The following is a 13,460-nucleotide window of genomic DNA, read 5'->3' as shown; positions in this document are numbered from 1 at the left end:
TATTTATTGTAATCCTTGACAGGAATCCTGGAATCTCTGTGGAAAACCATGGAACCTTTCCAGCCACCATTTAAACCCTTGCAGGGAGGGAGGGAGGGAGGGAAATCCAGCCTCAAAGCCCCAAAGGTTGTTGTGGGTTTGACTTTTCAGTGGGAATGTTTCCCTAAACCCCTCAGGTCAAAGCCCGGACTGGGCTGAGTTGGACTAACACCATGAAGACCTTTCTCACAGAAAAAAGGGGAAATTCAGGATGGATTTTGGGGAGAAATCCTTCCCTCTGAGGGTGGTCCAACTTCCCTGAAGGCAAACTTCGGGCTGCATCCATCCCTTTGGAAACTGGTCATTTTCAAAGCTGAAGTGGAATTTTTCAGGTGCTTCCAGCCTGACTTGGTGTGTGACAAATGAGCAATTACGAGCAGATATAAATAAGAGTGGATTTAAGATGCTATAATTAAAAAGCTCTATTCCAATATTTATTAATATTTAATGATAGATGTCAAAAGGTTGCTCAGTAATTCTGTGGGACTTGACTGATCTTCCTGGGGAGGGAGCAGCTCCTCTGTTTAATTCCAGCAGTGTTTAGGGGATAAAACCCTGTGGGTCTTGATGTGGGATCTGAGCAGCTGGAGCTGGATTTCACGGTGCTTTCCTTCTGCAGGGACACTCGGTGTGTTCCCGAAAAGAAACAGGGCAGAAAGGAGCTTGGACTGAAGCCTTGTCCTCACACTCTGGTGAGAAAAATCTGCTTTTTCCCTGTTGTATTTTAACCCCACTCCCATGATGTTTGGCATTTTTTTTCCTTTTGGTTATAAAACGGGGACTTTTCCATCTTGTTTTAAGAAAAAAAAAAATAAAATAAAAACACTTAATGGAGGGTTTGTTCCCTGCAGACTCAGCTGTGCTGTGCCCAGAGTCACCCCTGACACAGCAAACCTTTGGCCTCGCCTTGCCTTGTGACCAAACCCGAGGGGAGAGGGGCACCCCTGAGCAGGCACCGACCTCAGCAGCACAAAAAACAAAACACATAAAACAAAAAGAACCTTCCCCCCCAAAAAAAAATCCCACCCCAAAAACCAATTAAAACTGCCATTGTGGCTTCTGAGAACTGTTGATAGGGAAAAAAAAAAACGAATCATCCCTTTAAAAGGCTGATATTTTGGGACAAACCCCCCAGGGAATGGGAAGATCGCCGCTCCCGGGGAAGGGTTAAAACCCCTCCCGAACCTTTTTCCGAGCTGAATTACCTGAACCTTGCGCTGGCCCAGGCGGATGCGTTGGCATGGAAACGCCTCCAAGGAAACGCTGCCGGCTCCGGGGACCCGCAGCCCTGCCCCGGCTCCTGCTGGCAGCCCCTGATTAGCGGGAATAATTAATTAGCCCTCCACCAGCCCCTCCATGTGACGCCAGCAGGGCTAAGGAGCTAATTTGCTGCGTTAATGATGATGATGATGATGATGATGATGTTCTCCTGCTTTGGCTCGTTTAAAAGGGAGTTTAAACCACTTTTTTTTTTTCCTGCGGGTTTGTTCCCCTCTTCACCCCACACAGGGCTGGGAGCCCCGGGATAAAGGAATTCCTGAGCTCTGCCGCTGGATTGAGCACCCAGTCTGATGGGGAGGCTGTGAACTCTCCTTTTCCAGCCTCGGGAATTGTTCCGAGTGAAGGACTTGTGCCTTTTTATTTCCGAGTTCCTCACCTGCCCTGCTCCGGGTGTTCTCAGCTCCCGCAGGGTCCTTTGCCATCAAAAGGAGCTCCTGGGTGAAGTTTAAACTCCTGATTCCCCCACACCAGCAGCTTTCTCCAAGTGGCCGAGATGGAAACTGTTCATTTGGAGCAGAACAGCCCGCCCTGGAATAGGGGAAGGAGCAGGAAAATGGTTTTGCTCCCTCCTGAGAGGTTTTGCTCTGTGTAATCTCCGTGTGACAGCACCTGAGCTGAGCAACGATGCAAGCAGAGACAGAGGGGCTCAGGGTATTCATTTTTGTATAAATACACATTATTACACCGTTCTGCTGGGGGCTGGGGGTCCTGGAGAGCTCTGCTGGAGCGTTTTCCATGGAAACATCCCCGTGTGCCTCCCAGGCTGATCCAGGTGATTTCCCCTCTCGACGTCAGCGCTGCTCCCTAAATCCCCCAATGTGCCCGGGCTTGGCAGGGCCCTCCCAGCTCGGGAAATGTCCATTTTGGGGTGGTTTTTGGGAACAAACCTCCCGTCAGCTCCCTCTGTGTGTGTGTGTGTGTGTGTGTGTGAGTGGTTTATGCTGCCGCAAACCCACCCCACGCGGATCCTTATCAAAACCCCGCCGGCCTCTATGTGCTGATAAGTCACCCCGGCAGGGGCTGTTACATTTTTAAAAAACCACATTGTGGCGTTTCCCTGGCAGGAAACCACCGCGTTTAGGGACCTTTTTTGAGCAGAGAGAGATCTCTCCTGAAAGCCCCTTTATTGGAACTCAGGAAACAAGAGTGGCAGCTCCGGGGAGAAGGGAGGTTTCCAATCCCTGCGAGGGATGGTGGGTTGGAAACCCCGGGAAAACGGGCAGAGAGAACTTTGAAAATAAGCTAGAATGAGGATAAAAGCTGCTGTGGCCTTGCACCCACATTCCCGAGCGTGTTGCCCTGTGGGGTGTGTGCCCCTGTGCTCCTTTTGGGATTTGGGATGATTCCTTAGGGCACCCCTGCTGCTGTCCCCGTGGTTATCCTGGGCTCAGGGGCGATGTGTGGGGTTTGGATGTGCCTTTCGGAGCTGCCAGGGCTCAGTTTCTCAAGTTTTACCCCTCACCTGCTGTTTATTTCACCCCCCCCGGGTTAGCTCCTTGTCCTCGGTAAGATTTGTGGGGTTTCTAACAGCCGGCAGAGGTTTTCGGTGGTTATTCAATTACGGGCACTGGGTGGAATTCTCTGCTGCTGGAGCTGCAGGTACGATTTTCCATCAGGGGCCATTTCTTTTCAATTAGAGGACGTTCCTTCCTTGGTTTCAGTTTCTACTCAATCTTGTGGTTTGACACTCAGATTAACCTCAAATTTCTTTGTTTGCTGGTGTGTCTGGGCTCTCCCACGACCCACCTTTTGTTCTGCTGGTATTTAACCACTGAGAATCAGGGTGACCTGTCCAAAATCAGACTGATGCCAGGTTCGGTCCACACAGAACCCATTCCTTTAGCCCTGCAAACCTCACTCAGTGGCACCGAGTTATTCCCTGTACCTCGGGGTGCAAGCAATGGAACCCTCGGAGCACTGGGGGCACAGACATTTCCCTGATTCCTCCATTCTTTTCCCTGATTCTTATCCCTTTGAGGGTTTGCCTCGGATCCACAGCTCCCTGTGGGAGTCACCCAATTAGAAGTTTCTTTTCATCCCATTTCAGATGAGCTCTGCGCCATCTGACCTCCCCTCCAGTGCAATATCCCCAGCAGAAAAAAATCACCTGAATCAGCAAAACCCTCTGGCGGCTGAACTTGCAATTCTTTCCCCACAGTGACCTGCTTGGCCACGCTCCCATCAGGGTCAGGGTTGCAGAATTCCTGCCTCGTTTTCCAGTCTTGCACTTTGCCCAGCAGTGGAGGGAGAAAGGGGGGGAGAGGAGAATTCATTCCTGCTGTTATTTGATATTCAGCCTGACATATTCCTCAGTTTCGGGACTGTCCAAGGCAGCTCAGCAGCAGAGCTGTGTGCACTGGGTTCAGACAGAGCTTTAAGGCTCATTCTGGATTTCCCAAACCTGCTCAGCAGCAGGGCTGTGTGCACCGAGTTCAGACATGCTTTTAAGGCTTTCCTTGGATTTCCCAAGCCACCTCAGCAGCAGAGCTGTGTACATTGAATTCAGACACGGTTTTAAATCTCTCCTTGGATTTTCCAAGCCACCTCAGCAGCAGAGCTGTGTGCACAGAATTCAGACACAATTTTAAGTCTCTCCTTGGATTTCCCAAGCCTGCTCAGCAGCAGGGCTGCGTGCACAGAGCCCAGCCCCAGTGTTAAAGCTGCTGTTGGATTTTGCAGTGTCCCCTGTGCTGTCACCCCGGTGTGACCCGGGCACTGCAGGCAGCCAGGGCACGCTGCACACACACAGAACCGCTGGGAAATGAGGGATTTCCAGGCTCAGCCGAGGGCAGGAGCCTGTCTGCTGTCTGCACTGGGATAAGGATGGCTTAGCCTGTGCCTCGGGGGCAGCAGGGGAGGAGGGAGTGTCCTGCACACAGCTCGGGAGGTCAGCCGAGGTCTCCTGGTTGAAGGGTTCTGCGTGGGCTGCCTGGGGCTGAGCCACCACCTAAAAGCAGTTTTGGGGTGGGGGAACGGGTGAATCCACTGGGTCTCCACTGACTTTTGCGTTTTGTCTCCCAGCATCACGCTGTGGGCTGAGCAGGAAGCACGAGGGTCACAGGAGCGTCACAGGTGATGTTAAAGCAAGAGCTGCTGAGGATTTTTCCCACTGGTTTTTGATCTCATTTTAATTAATTTCGAATGAGCCTTCTGTCAGTGAAAGTGCAAAGTGCTGTGCCAATCCTGTGGCACCACGTTTTCCAGTCTTGCCAAATTCATGTTCGGCAAAAGTCGGTGGCACCAACAACCCCAAGTGTGTCAGAACCACGGGAAGCAAACCTCAGTCTGGAAAATCCAGTTTTTGCAGCAGACAGCGATTGTTTTGGTGCCCCAGAGAGAAAATAACTTGACCCTAATGAAGACAAGAGTGGCAGGCGCTGCTTTAGCTCACTAGAAATTTAAAAAATGAAATGCACATATTCTTTATTTTTTTTTTTTGTATTAATACACTGTAACTGCCTTACAGAGTCCAGCAGATCAGTTGCATGTGAATACTACAGATGAACTTGCCAAACTGGAGCTCACAAAACTAGTGCATTTATCCCAAAGCAGAGACTAAACCCTCTAAATCCTTAAAAAAATACATTAAAGAACATACCACACACACACATATTGCACTTTTCTCCGTATGAAATTTGTACCCCATATACATCACACCAAAGTCTCTTCAAAGGAGGCTGTAGTACAAGATAATAAAGCTAATAATTACTCTAACAGTAGTGTACACAGTTCTCTAACGTTAGAACAGAACAGATTGGAACAAAAAAAAAAAAAAAGCCACTTCAAAGGAGTGGGAAGTGGTGCCCAATGGATCCTCTCTGTATGAGAAGGCTTCAGAAGCCTTTTAGTCCTAATTGGCTTAAAGGAAATTACATGAAATGTTAAATATGCTTTTGGCTGAGGGGAAGGAGTCAGTCTAAACTACATTAAAAAATCCTGCAGCTTCCCCCTGCCCAGCACTGCAAAGCTCAGAGGAGCTCAGCCCGGTTGGCACATCCTGAAAAATGAATTGCAGAACTCCAGAACGGAATTATTTTTATCTTCTGAGTCCTGAAACGTGCAGGATCCTGGAGCTGGATGGGGAAGGAAGTGGTTTTTGTTCTGGCACTCTCCCAGCTCCTGGAGCAGAGTCTCCAGAGCACGGGGTGTCCTGGAAGCAGCTTGCACTGCCCAGTCCCGTGAGTGTTCGGACAGACCTCACGTCCCAGAACGTGTGGGTGATGCTGTGGGGTAGGGAAGGAGGAGAGAAGGGACAGGACTCTGTTTCCCCTCTGCTCCTGCCCCGTCCTGCTGCAGTTTCTGTCAGTTTTTGTTGCTGGGTTTGTGCGTTCCGCCGTGTCAGGCAGATTTCCTCTCCAAGGGAACCCACCCAACACAAACCTTTTCTCTCTCAGCTGTTTAAAGCAGAGCTTTCCGGCCATCTCTCTCTCTTAATCCCTGCTCCTTAAACTCTCCTTTGCTGCTGCTGCTGCTGCTGCCTTGAGAATCCCTGGGAGAGCAGAGGTAGAAGCTGAGCACTTCGGGACTCCAGAGAACAGGAGCTGTCTCCACCTGAGCACACAGGGACCAGGCGCCTCCTGTCAAACCCTCCCTCCCTTCACACCCAGCGGCCGAACTCCTCCTTTCCCATGCTTTAACGTGGTCTTATTGCTGTAAACTCCGCTCATCCACCTCCCTGCACCCCGGGGATTTGCAGTATCAAAGACCAAAACCTTCCAGCGAACTCTGGTGCGTGCTCAGCACAGTTCCTCTGGCTCTTTGTGCTTTGATGAAGCTGCAATTGTGCTTAAATGTTTGCTCAGGAAAGGGCTGGCCTGGCCACTGGCCACTTCAGGGTCAGAGACAACCCCCGAACTGGAGATCTCAGCTTCCTGCAGCTCTCCCTGAGCCATCCCCCCTCCTTCCTTCAACTTGGATTTCACGACTGGGAAGTTCCGGAGACACAACTCCTGCTGGAGCATCCCTAGAAATGCTCGAGACACATCAACAGTTTGATGCTGAAATATTGCTGTGATACTTTTCAGTGTCCTATATACACGAGCCATTCGAACACTTAAGAAAGTTAAACATGTCCCACATGGTGGGACGTGTGCTCTGAAGGGACTTTGGCCACAGCAGGGATATAAATGGGGTATTGTCTACTTTCTTCAGGAACAAAACAAAAAAAAAAAGCATATAGGCTGATAAAGAACTGAAAAAGGCACAGCACTATCACTTCACAGGGGTGGTTTTTTTTTTCTTTTTAAACTTTTTATAAGCTCATTGTTTTTGTTTTGTTTTTTTTTTACCCTTAAAGTTCTAAAACCCTAAATAATTGTCCAAATATACAAAGCTCAAGAAACCACCAGCGACACATACTGCAGATTCAAAACACAGTTTTGTTTGCTTTTTCTTTTTTTTTTTTTTTTTTTTTAAATGCAACCCAGGGACACGTGGATCCTTTTCCAGCGAGCAGAACTTCTCCAGGACAAAACCCTCCTACAAAAGGGGGTGATTTTAAAAGCCACCCAGGTGGATTTTATTTTTTTTTTTAATGCAATTTCCTGCAGTTTTTGCTCTCTCTCACTCACGGCTCTCTTACCTTCTGTCTCCGTTGGCTCATCCTTGATCCTCCAGAATTCCCAGCCCCACCCAGAGGTCTCTCCACACAGTCCCAGGTTTCCTTTTGACAGAAGTCAAGGCGTCCCTTGCTGCAGATTCCTTCAGCAGGCAGTGAGGAGCCCCTTGGCAGGTTTGGGGAAATCCTGGTTGGGGGCCAGCAGGAGGAAGAGGAGGCTGCCTGAGACACTCAGGGCTGGCCACGTCGTAGTTCCAGACCAGGAGCTCAAAACCCACGTGCAACTTCCCTTGAATTCCACCTCGAGCTCCTCCTGCTCTCCGGAGGATTTCAGCTGCCATCAGCGCAGACCCAAATCTTCTACCCTGAATTTCAGTGAAAACTATTGCTTGTATTGCCGAGAAGCGTGATGAGTGTGCACTCGCTCTCCTCTCTCCAAGTGCATGTCGGATGAACGCTGACAAACTCCCCGGTTTTTTATTTTAGAAGGGGCTGTTTCCTTTCCTCTGAAATTCACCTTCTTTGCCTCCTTCCACGCAGACTTTGTGGCATGAAGCTGCACTCCCTGTTCCCCAGCCACTGGGGCCAAACACCTCCTGCTTTTTTTTATGTGTTTTGCCTTCCAGCCAGGTGGATTTTTTATTTTTTTTTTCAGTTCCCCTGTCAACCCGAGGGTCGAAAAACCACCATGAATTCTCCAGGGGTGGGTAGAAACGAGGGGGGAAAGGGGAAATAAAACCAAAAAAAAAAAAGAAAAAAAAAACCAACTCAAATAATTCACATGCTTGTCCATTTGTCCTCCCGCTGTGCCCTGGGTGTTAATTGACCAGGACATAACCCCCGTGCTGGGGATCCACAGCCTCCATCATCTCACAATCGAAGAGTCCGGGCAGCTCCGCCAGGGGCAGCGAGTCGTAGCTGGGCTGCGCCTCTGCAGGGCTGCCCTGGCTCTCGGGCAAGGCCGCAGGGCTCTGGGGGAGGCGAGGGCACTGCTCTGCAGAGGGCAGGTCACCAGTCTGGAAAGGGAACTGTGCGGGCTGGCCCTGCCCCGGCGGGGACAGCCGCGACGCTTCCTTGGGGAACTGCCTGAGGAAAGGCTCGAAGCGCAGCTGCCCCGAGGAAGGCTCCAGGACAGGGCTCAGGGGCTGCTGCAGGCTGAACTGGGCTGGCTGCTGCTGCTGTTGTTGCTGCTGGGGCTGGGGCTGCTGCTGCTGCTGCGGCTGGGGCTGGGGCTGCAGCTCCTCCGGGCAGGGCAGGGCTCGAGGGTACGAGCTCTCGGCTATCTGCATCTGGTTAAAGTAGGCCTGCAGCTGGGACTGCTTCTGCAGGAACAGCCTCTTCTGGTGCAGCCTGCAGCCAGGACAGAAAAACAATCATTTCTGGCCATTTGCTGACCGCTCACACAGCTCCAAGCGCTCCCGGGCAATCCTGCTCATTAATGTTTGCAGCACATCAAAGTTATCACCTTTCGATGTTAGCACAGATCTCCTTTGATAACTTTATCCATTTTTTTAAGCTAACCCCATGCATTGTTCAAATTCAGTTTGTTTGGAATGAGATGTGTTTGTATTTTAAAGCCTGCTGTTCACTGCTCTGGGGAATTTGGGAGCTGAAGATCAGGCAGAGAAATCTGTAAACACAAGGCAGGACTTGTTCTCGCTTTCAAAAGAAGTTTTGAAGTGAAGCTTTCCTTTTCCAGATAATTTCTAAACGAACAAAGAGAGTTCCAGTTCTTTTATTAGTCTTGAGAGGGATTTTTGTGCATCACCTGGGGGATTCTCACCTGTGCTCCTGGAGCTGCTGTTCCAGACTCCGGGGCAGCTCTTTGCAGTAGAGCTGGCAAGTGTTCTGAGCTTTGGAGAGCAGAGTGGGCTTCTGCAAGGAAAGCAGAGCTGGTTTAAATGCCTTTTGACTTAAAGAATTAGTCCAGACAGCAAGAGCAAGGTTTTCTACCCCTCTAACTGCCCAGCTGTCCACAGAGCCACTAAACCCACAGTGCTGCCCACTGCCTTCTAACCCTTAGACAATATTTCTGCAGGAGAGACTGTGCCACAAAACTCCAGGGAAAGCTTTCTTCCCAAGTGGAAGAAGCTGCATGCAGGAAAACTGAGGAAAACCCAGTTTTTTATAAACTAAAATGGGTCTGAAATAAAGGGGGTGTGCAAGAGGAAGGCCCAGGGGGTTGTGAAGTGGCTCCTCAGGTGCTGATGGGATGTTCCAGCAATGATCTGTATTCAGCAGCAGTTACTAAACACTGCCAGGCCGAGGAGGAAAACAGCCCCAAATGCCCTTTCTGCACGATCAGGGTCAGTGCCTGACACCAGAAAAACACGGAGCAATTCCCACTTCAGCTGTTCTCTGCTCATTTCTCCTCTGAGGGCTTTTCCTGGGGCCCCGAGCTGCTGCAGGGCAGGGCAGCAGGGCAGGGCAGTGACGCTGTTTTACACCACAACCACACAGACTCCGAGCTTCAGAAGGCTCAAAATGACTCCTCGATTTTTGGGATGTGTCTCCCTTTTATACTATTGTACACAAACCAGTCTGAGTGCTGAAACACATTGGTGTTTCACTCACACTGGTGAGAGCAGAGGGACATCAGGATGTCATCCCTCCTAGGGAAAGGAACGAATGACAAAGTTACAGCTACAAAAACGCTTCTCCTGCTTAGAGAAAATCCCCTGGGAAAAGAATTTCAGAAAGCCAGAACAGGGAAGGGAAGGGAAGGGAAGGGAAGGGAAGGGAAGGGAAGGGAAGGGAAGGGAAGGGAAGGGAAGGGAAGGGAAGGGAAGGGAAGGGAAGGGAAGGGAAGGGAAGGGAAGGGAAGGGAAGGGAAGGGAAGGGAAGGGAAGGGAAGGGAAGGGAAGGGAAGGGAAGGGAAGGGAAGGGAAGGGAAGGGAAGGGAAGGGAAGGGAAGGGAAGGGAAGGGAAGGGAAGGGAAGGGAAGGGAAGGGAAGGGAAGGGAAGGGAAGGGAAGGGAAGGGAAGGGAAGGGAAGGGAAGGGAAGGGAAGGGAAGGGAAGGGAAGGGAAGGGAAGGGAAGGGAAGGGAAGGGAAGGGAAGGGAAGGGAAGGGAAGGGAAGGGAAGGGAAGGGAAGGGAAGGACAGGCGTACCTGCAGCCGGTGTTTCAGGTACTGGGTCTCCAGGCTCTGCCTTCGGGACAGCAGAGGGGGATGTGCACCATTGGGGAACGCAGCTGGAGCCTCCTGCTGCTGCTGCTGCTGCTGCTGAGAGCCTTCCTCCTGCAGAGGGAACAGGAACAAGCTGCACGTCCAGGAAAGGCTCTCTCAACCCTCCCTTTAAGGGTTTTCCCTGCCAGAGGTTCCGCTGGACTTGGGAGCTCTTTAAGGTTTCGCTCTGCGGATCAGGCTGTGAACACTCCAGCAAGAAAAGGTGTCACTGGCCTTTGCCAAACCCAAACCATCCTTCAGATGGGAAGCAACGGCTGTCTTGGGTGAAAGAAGGAGAAAAAGGAGGTGAAAGCTGCCAGAGCCGCTCGCTGACACCACGAGGATGGGTCAAACCGGCTGCAAGTCCTCCAGTCGAAGGTGAAAAGGGGAACAGGGACTTTATTTATAAACTGGCTCTTCCCGGGTCTCCACACCACCTCACCCTCTCCTGATCTGCCCCAAAGCATTAAGATGGAGCTCGGATTTCTGCTTTGAGTACCTGTGCAGGGCTGTTGATGAGGTCCTGCAGCTGGGTGGCAGCTGATGTCAGGGAGGGTTCTTCCTCTGACCCCATCTGTTCATACAGCAGCTGCACTTTGTTCAGCTCCAGGATTCCTTTGGTTCGTGCCAGGTTCTGGAGGTGCTGCCTAAATGCTACAATTCCTGGAGAGGAGATGAGCAAAAAAAGCCCCCCCAAACCCTTGTCAGAATAATTAGATTTTCTGCTGAGCACAGGAGATAAGCTGGGTGCCATCCGAGCCACGGCGTGGCTGCTGAGCACAGAGGGCATTTCCTGCTGGCTCTGGGTGCCATTATTATTATCATTCTTAAACCAGATTATTCAAACAGATCGTTGCTATTGAACAGAACAATTCCCGATGCAGAGGAGTGTCAGGGTTTTATGAGAGACGGGAGCACTTCGAGATGTTTCAGAGCATTATTTATGGCTGCAGGCTCATCCACGGGTGAGAAATCACTGCTCAGGGGTCACCACAAGGGACAATATGGAGGGATTTGGGCATTGCCTGAGTCCTTCTTCTTCCTCCTGCTTGGGTTTGAGTGATCCTTCCTCCTTGGTTAGTGAGAGCCCCAATTGTGGACACTGAATGATCTTTAATTGGGTTATAAAAAAAGAACTTAGGTGTTGGGTTTTAACTGGTTTTGGTTATTGCTGGAAAGTCCTTGCAGTGAGTTAGAAGGGGCCATTTCCTTGCCTTGTAGGACAGAGCTCACCTTGTGAGCCCGTAACTTAGATAAAAATAACAAACCATTGAGTCTGAAGGAGGTACCGTCGTGTCTGGCATCTTCTGTCCAGACCTGCCTGGAGCTAACCCCACCACGAAAGGCCCAAAACCATCCCATACACCCAGGGCCCCAAGAACAGAGGGGTGACCATCCCATACACCCAGGACCCCAGGAACAGAGGGGTGACCATCCCATACACCCAGGGCCCCAAGAACAGAGGGGTGACCATCCCACACACCCAGGACCCCAGGAGCAGGGCTCACCTTGTGTCAGGGAGGTGTCGGAGGCCCGGCGGCCCTCGCGGAAGCTGACGGGGGAGCGGTTGTGCGCCTCCCGTTTTTGGGAGCTCAGCGCCTGCATGGCCGGGTTGGCAGGTCGGAGCCCCAGGAAAGGGGAGGCCACCCGTGGGGGCTGCTGGCTGCTCAGCACCATCTCCTTCAGGGAAGGAGTCTCCCCCAGGAATTTCAGATCCCTCTGCATGGAGCCCATGTCGTACTCGGAGTCCAGGCTGCCCAGGGAGGAGTTCTCGTCCAAGGAATAGACTTTCCCTGGGATGAAAAAAAAACCCCACAAAATAAACCAGGAGGAGAGTGGGAATCAGTGCCACTGACTCTGACTGGGAGCTCTGCTCCCCACTGGGGCAGGAGATCTCCTCCCCAGACTGTGGTTTCTGCACCACCAAGGGACAAATTGCTGCTGTCTGCCCTTGACTCGAGCTACTCCTGCCAACTCTCAGAGTGAGCAGCCCAAAAGTTCAGTTTTGACAAAGGAATCACCAAGTAAAACTCGCAGCACAAATAACGGGGATTTGCTGCTGCTTTCTGCAGTACCTTGCAGCAGTCAGACACTCTGCAGATGGTCACTGGTTTGTCTGGAAGTGTTTGGAGGGGTTTTTTTTGCCCACAGACAATCCTGATAAAACCATAGCCTGGATGGCTTGGTCACCCCACTGAGTGCAGAGCATTTCATTTCCCCACCGCTCTCCGCCAGCTCATCCTTAGGGATCAATGATTTGGGGACATTCAGGTGAAAAAACAGCCAACTTTGCCTAATTCGGGGTCGTACATCAGTTTAATCACCTGTAAATTTGCTGCACTGATTTTACACGGCAGATTTGGGGTATTTTGTGTTTTTCTTTTTTTCCCTTCGTCCTTTCTAGCAAATACAAACTGTCTTGTACTGATAAACTCTCGTGTTTTCCACCCCCAGCTGACCAGACTGAGCTCTGGGGGAGGAGGTGAGCCCTGAGCTGAGCTCTGTACCTGTGCCTGGCACCATCACCAGCTGGTTGGTGACCTCGGCCAGGGTGTGACGCCTCTTCCCGCCTCGGGCCGCCTGCAGGGCAGCGAAGGCCTGGGCTGGGTCCTCCTCTGCCTCCCCTTCTGCCTCGATCCCTTCGTCAATGGAGGTCTCCATCATGCTGGAGGGCAGCGACTGGCATCCTTTCCTCATCACCACGGGCGGCACGGGGTCCAGCAGGCAGCCGTTCACCTGGGCACAGGGACAGGGACAGCTTGCTTCGGTGCCCAGATTTGTTCCCACCTTTGCTCTGTGCCCACCTTTGCTCTGTGCCCACCTTTGCTCTGTGCCCAGCTTTGTTCTGTGCCCAGCTTTGTGCCCAGCTCTGTGCCCAGCTTAGTTCTGTGCCCAGCTTTGTGCCCAGCTTTGCTCTGTGCCCAGCTTTGTTCTGTGCCCAGCTTTGCTCTGTGCCCAGCTTTGCTCTGTGCCCAGCTTTGCTCTGTGCCCAGCTTTGTTCTGTGCCCAGCTTTGTGCCCAGCTTTGTGCCCAGCTTAGTTCTGTGCCCAGCTTTGTGCCCAGCTTAGTTCTGTGCCCAGCTTTGTGCCCAGCTTTGCTCTGTGCCCAGCTTTGTTCTGTGCCCAGCTTTGCTCTGTGCCCAGCTCGGTGCCCAGCTTTGTTTCGTGCCCAAAGAATCACCCCCAAAAGCAGGAAATCCTTGGCCTTTAACTCGGAATTAACTCTTTAACTCCGAGTTAAGTGACACTCGTCACGTGCAATTCTTAATTTCCTATTTACGTTCCCTCAATGCTCAATTCCCTAAAATGAAATATTCTTATTCCCACAGTTCTGTGCTCTCTGGGGCTGATTTTTTTTTTTTTTTTTTGGGGGGGGGAGTTTCTTTTGGTTTTTTGGGCATTTTTTTTTCTTGTTTT

At 51.2% G+C, this 13,460-nt stretch overlaps 1 protein-coding gene across 1 annotated transcript in view; it reads right to left on the bottom strand.

Annotated features, from left to right (window-relative positions):
• Positions 1 to 4,726: 4,726 nt before the first annotated feature.
• Positions 4,727 to 13,460, bottom strand: part of SIK2 (salt inducible kinase 2) — a 34,502-nt gene continuing 25,768 nt past the window's right edge. Inside the window, exons 10-15 of the mRNA XM_066203524.1 lie at positions 12,552 to 12,780; positions 11,553 to 11,837; positions 10,544 to 10,707; positions 9,988 to 10,116; positions 8,661 to 8,752; positions 4,727 to 8,227 (exon numbers count right to left, since the gene is read on the bottom strand). Of these exons, the coding sequence (XP_066059621.1) occupies positions 7,696 to 8,227; positions 8,661 to 8,752; positions 9,988 to 10,116; positions 10,544 to 10,707; positions 11,553 to 11,837; positions 12,552 to 12,780 (1,431 nt within the window). The 3' untranslated portion in view covers positions 4,727 to 7,695. The remainder of the gene's footprint in view (positions 8,228 to 8,660; positions 8,753 to 9,987; positions 10,117 to 10,543; positions 10,708 to 11,552; positions 11,838 to 12,551; positions 12,781 to 13,460) is intronic.

The sequence above is a fragment of the Chamaea fasciata genome, unplaced genomic scaffold (assembly GCF_029207755.1).
Source record: "Chamaea fasciata isolate MVZ Bird 193981 ecotype frontalis unplaced genomic scaffold, bChaFas1.0.hap1 SCAF_24, whole genome shotgun sequence".
Lineage (NCBI taxonomy): Eukaryota > Metazoa > Chordata > Aves > Passeriformes > Sylviidae > Chamaea > Chamaea fasciata.
Note: the sequence above shows the minus strand (reverse complement) of the source record. Positions and strands in the feature narration are given on the sequence as shown.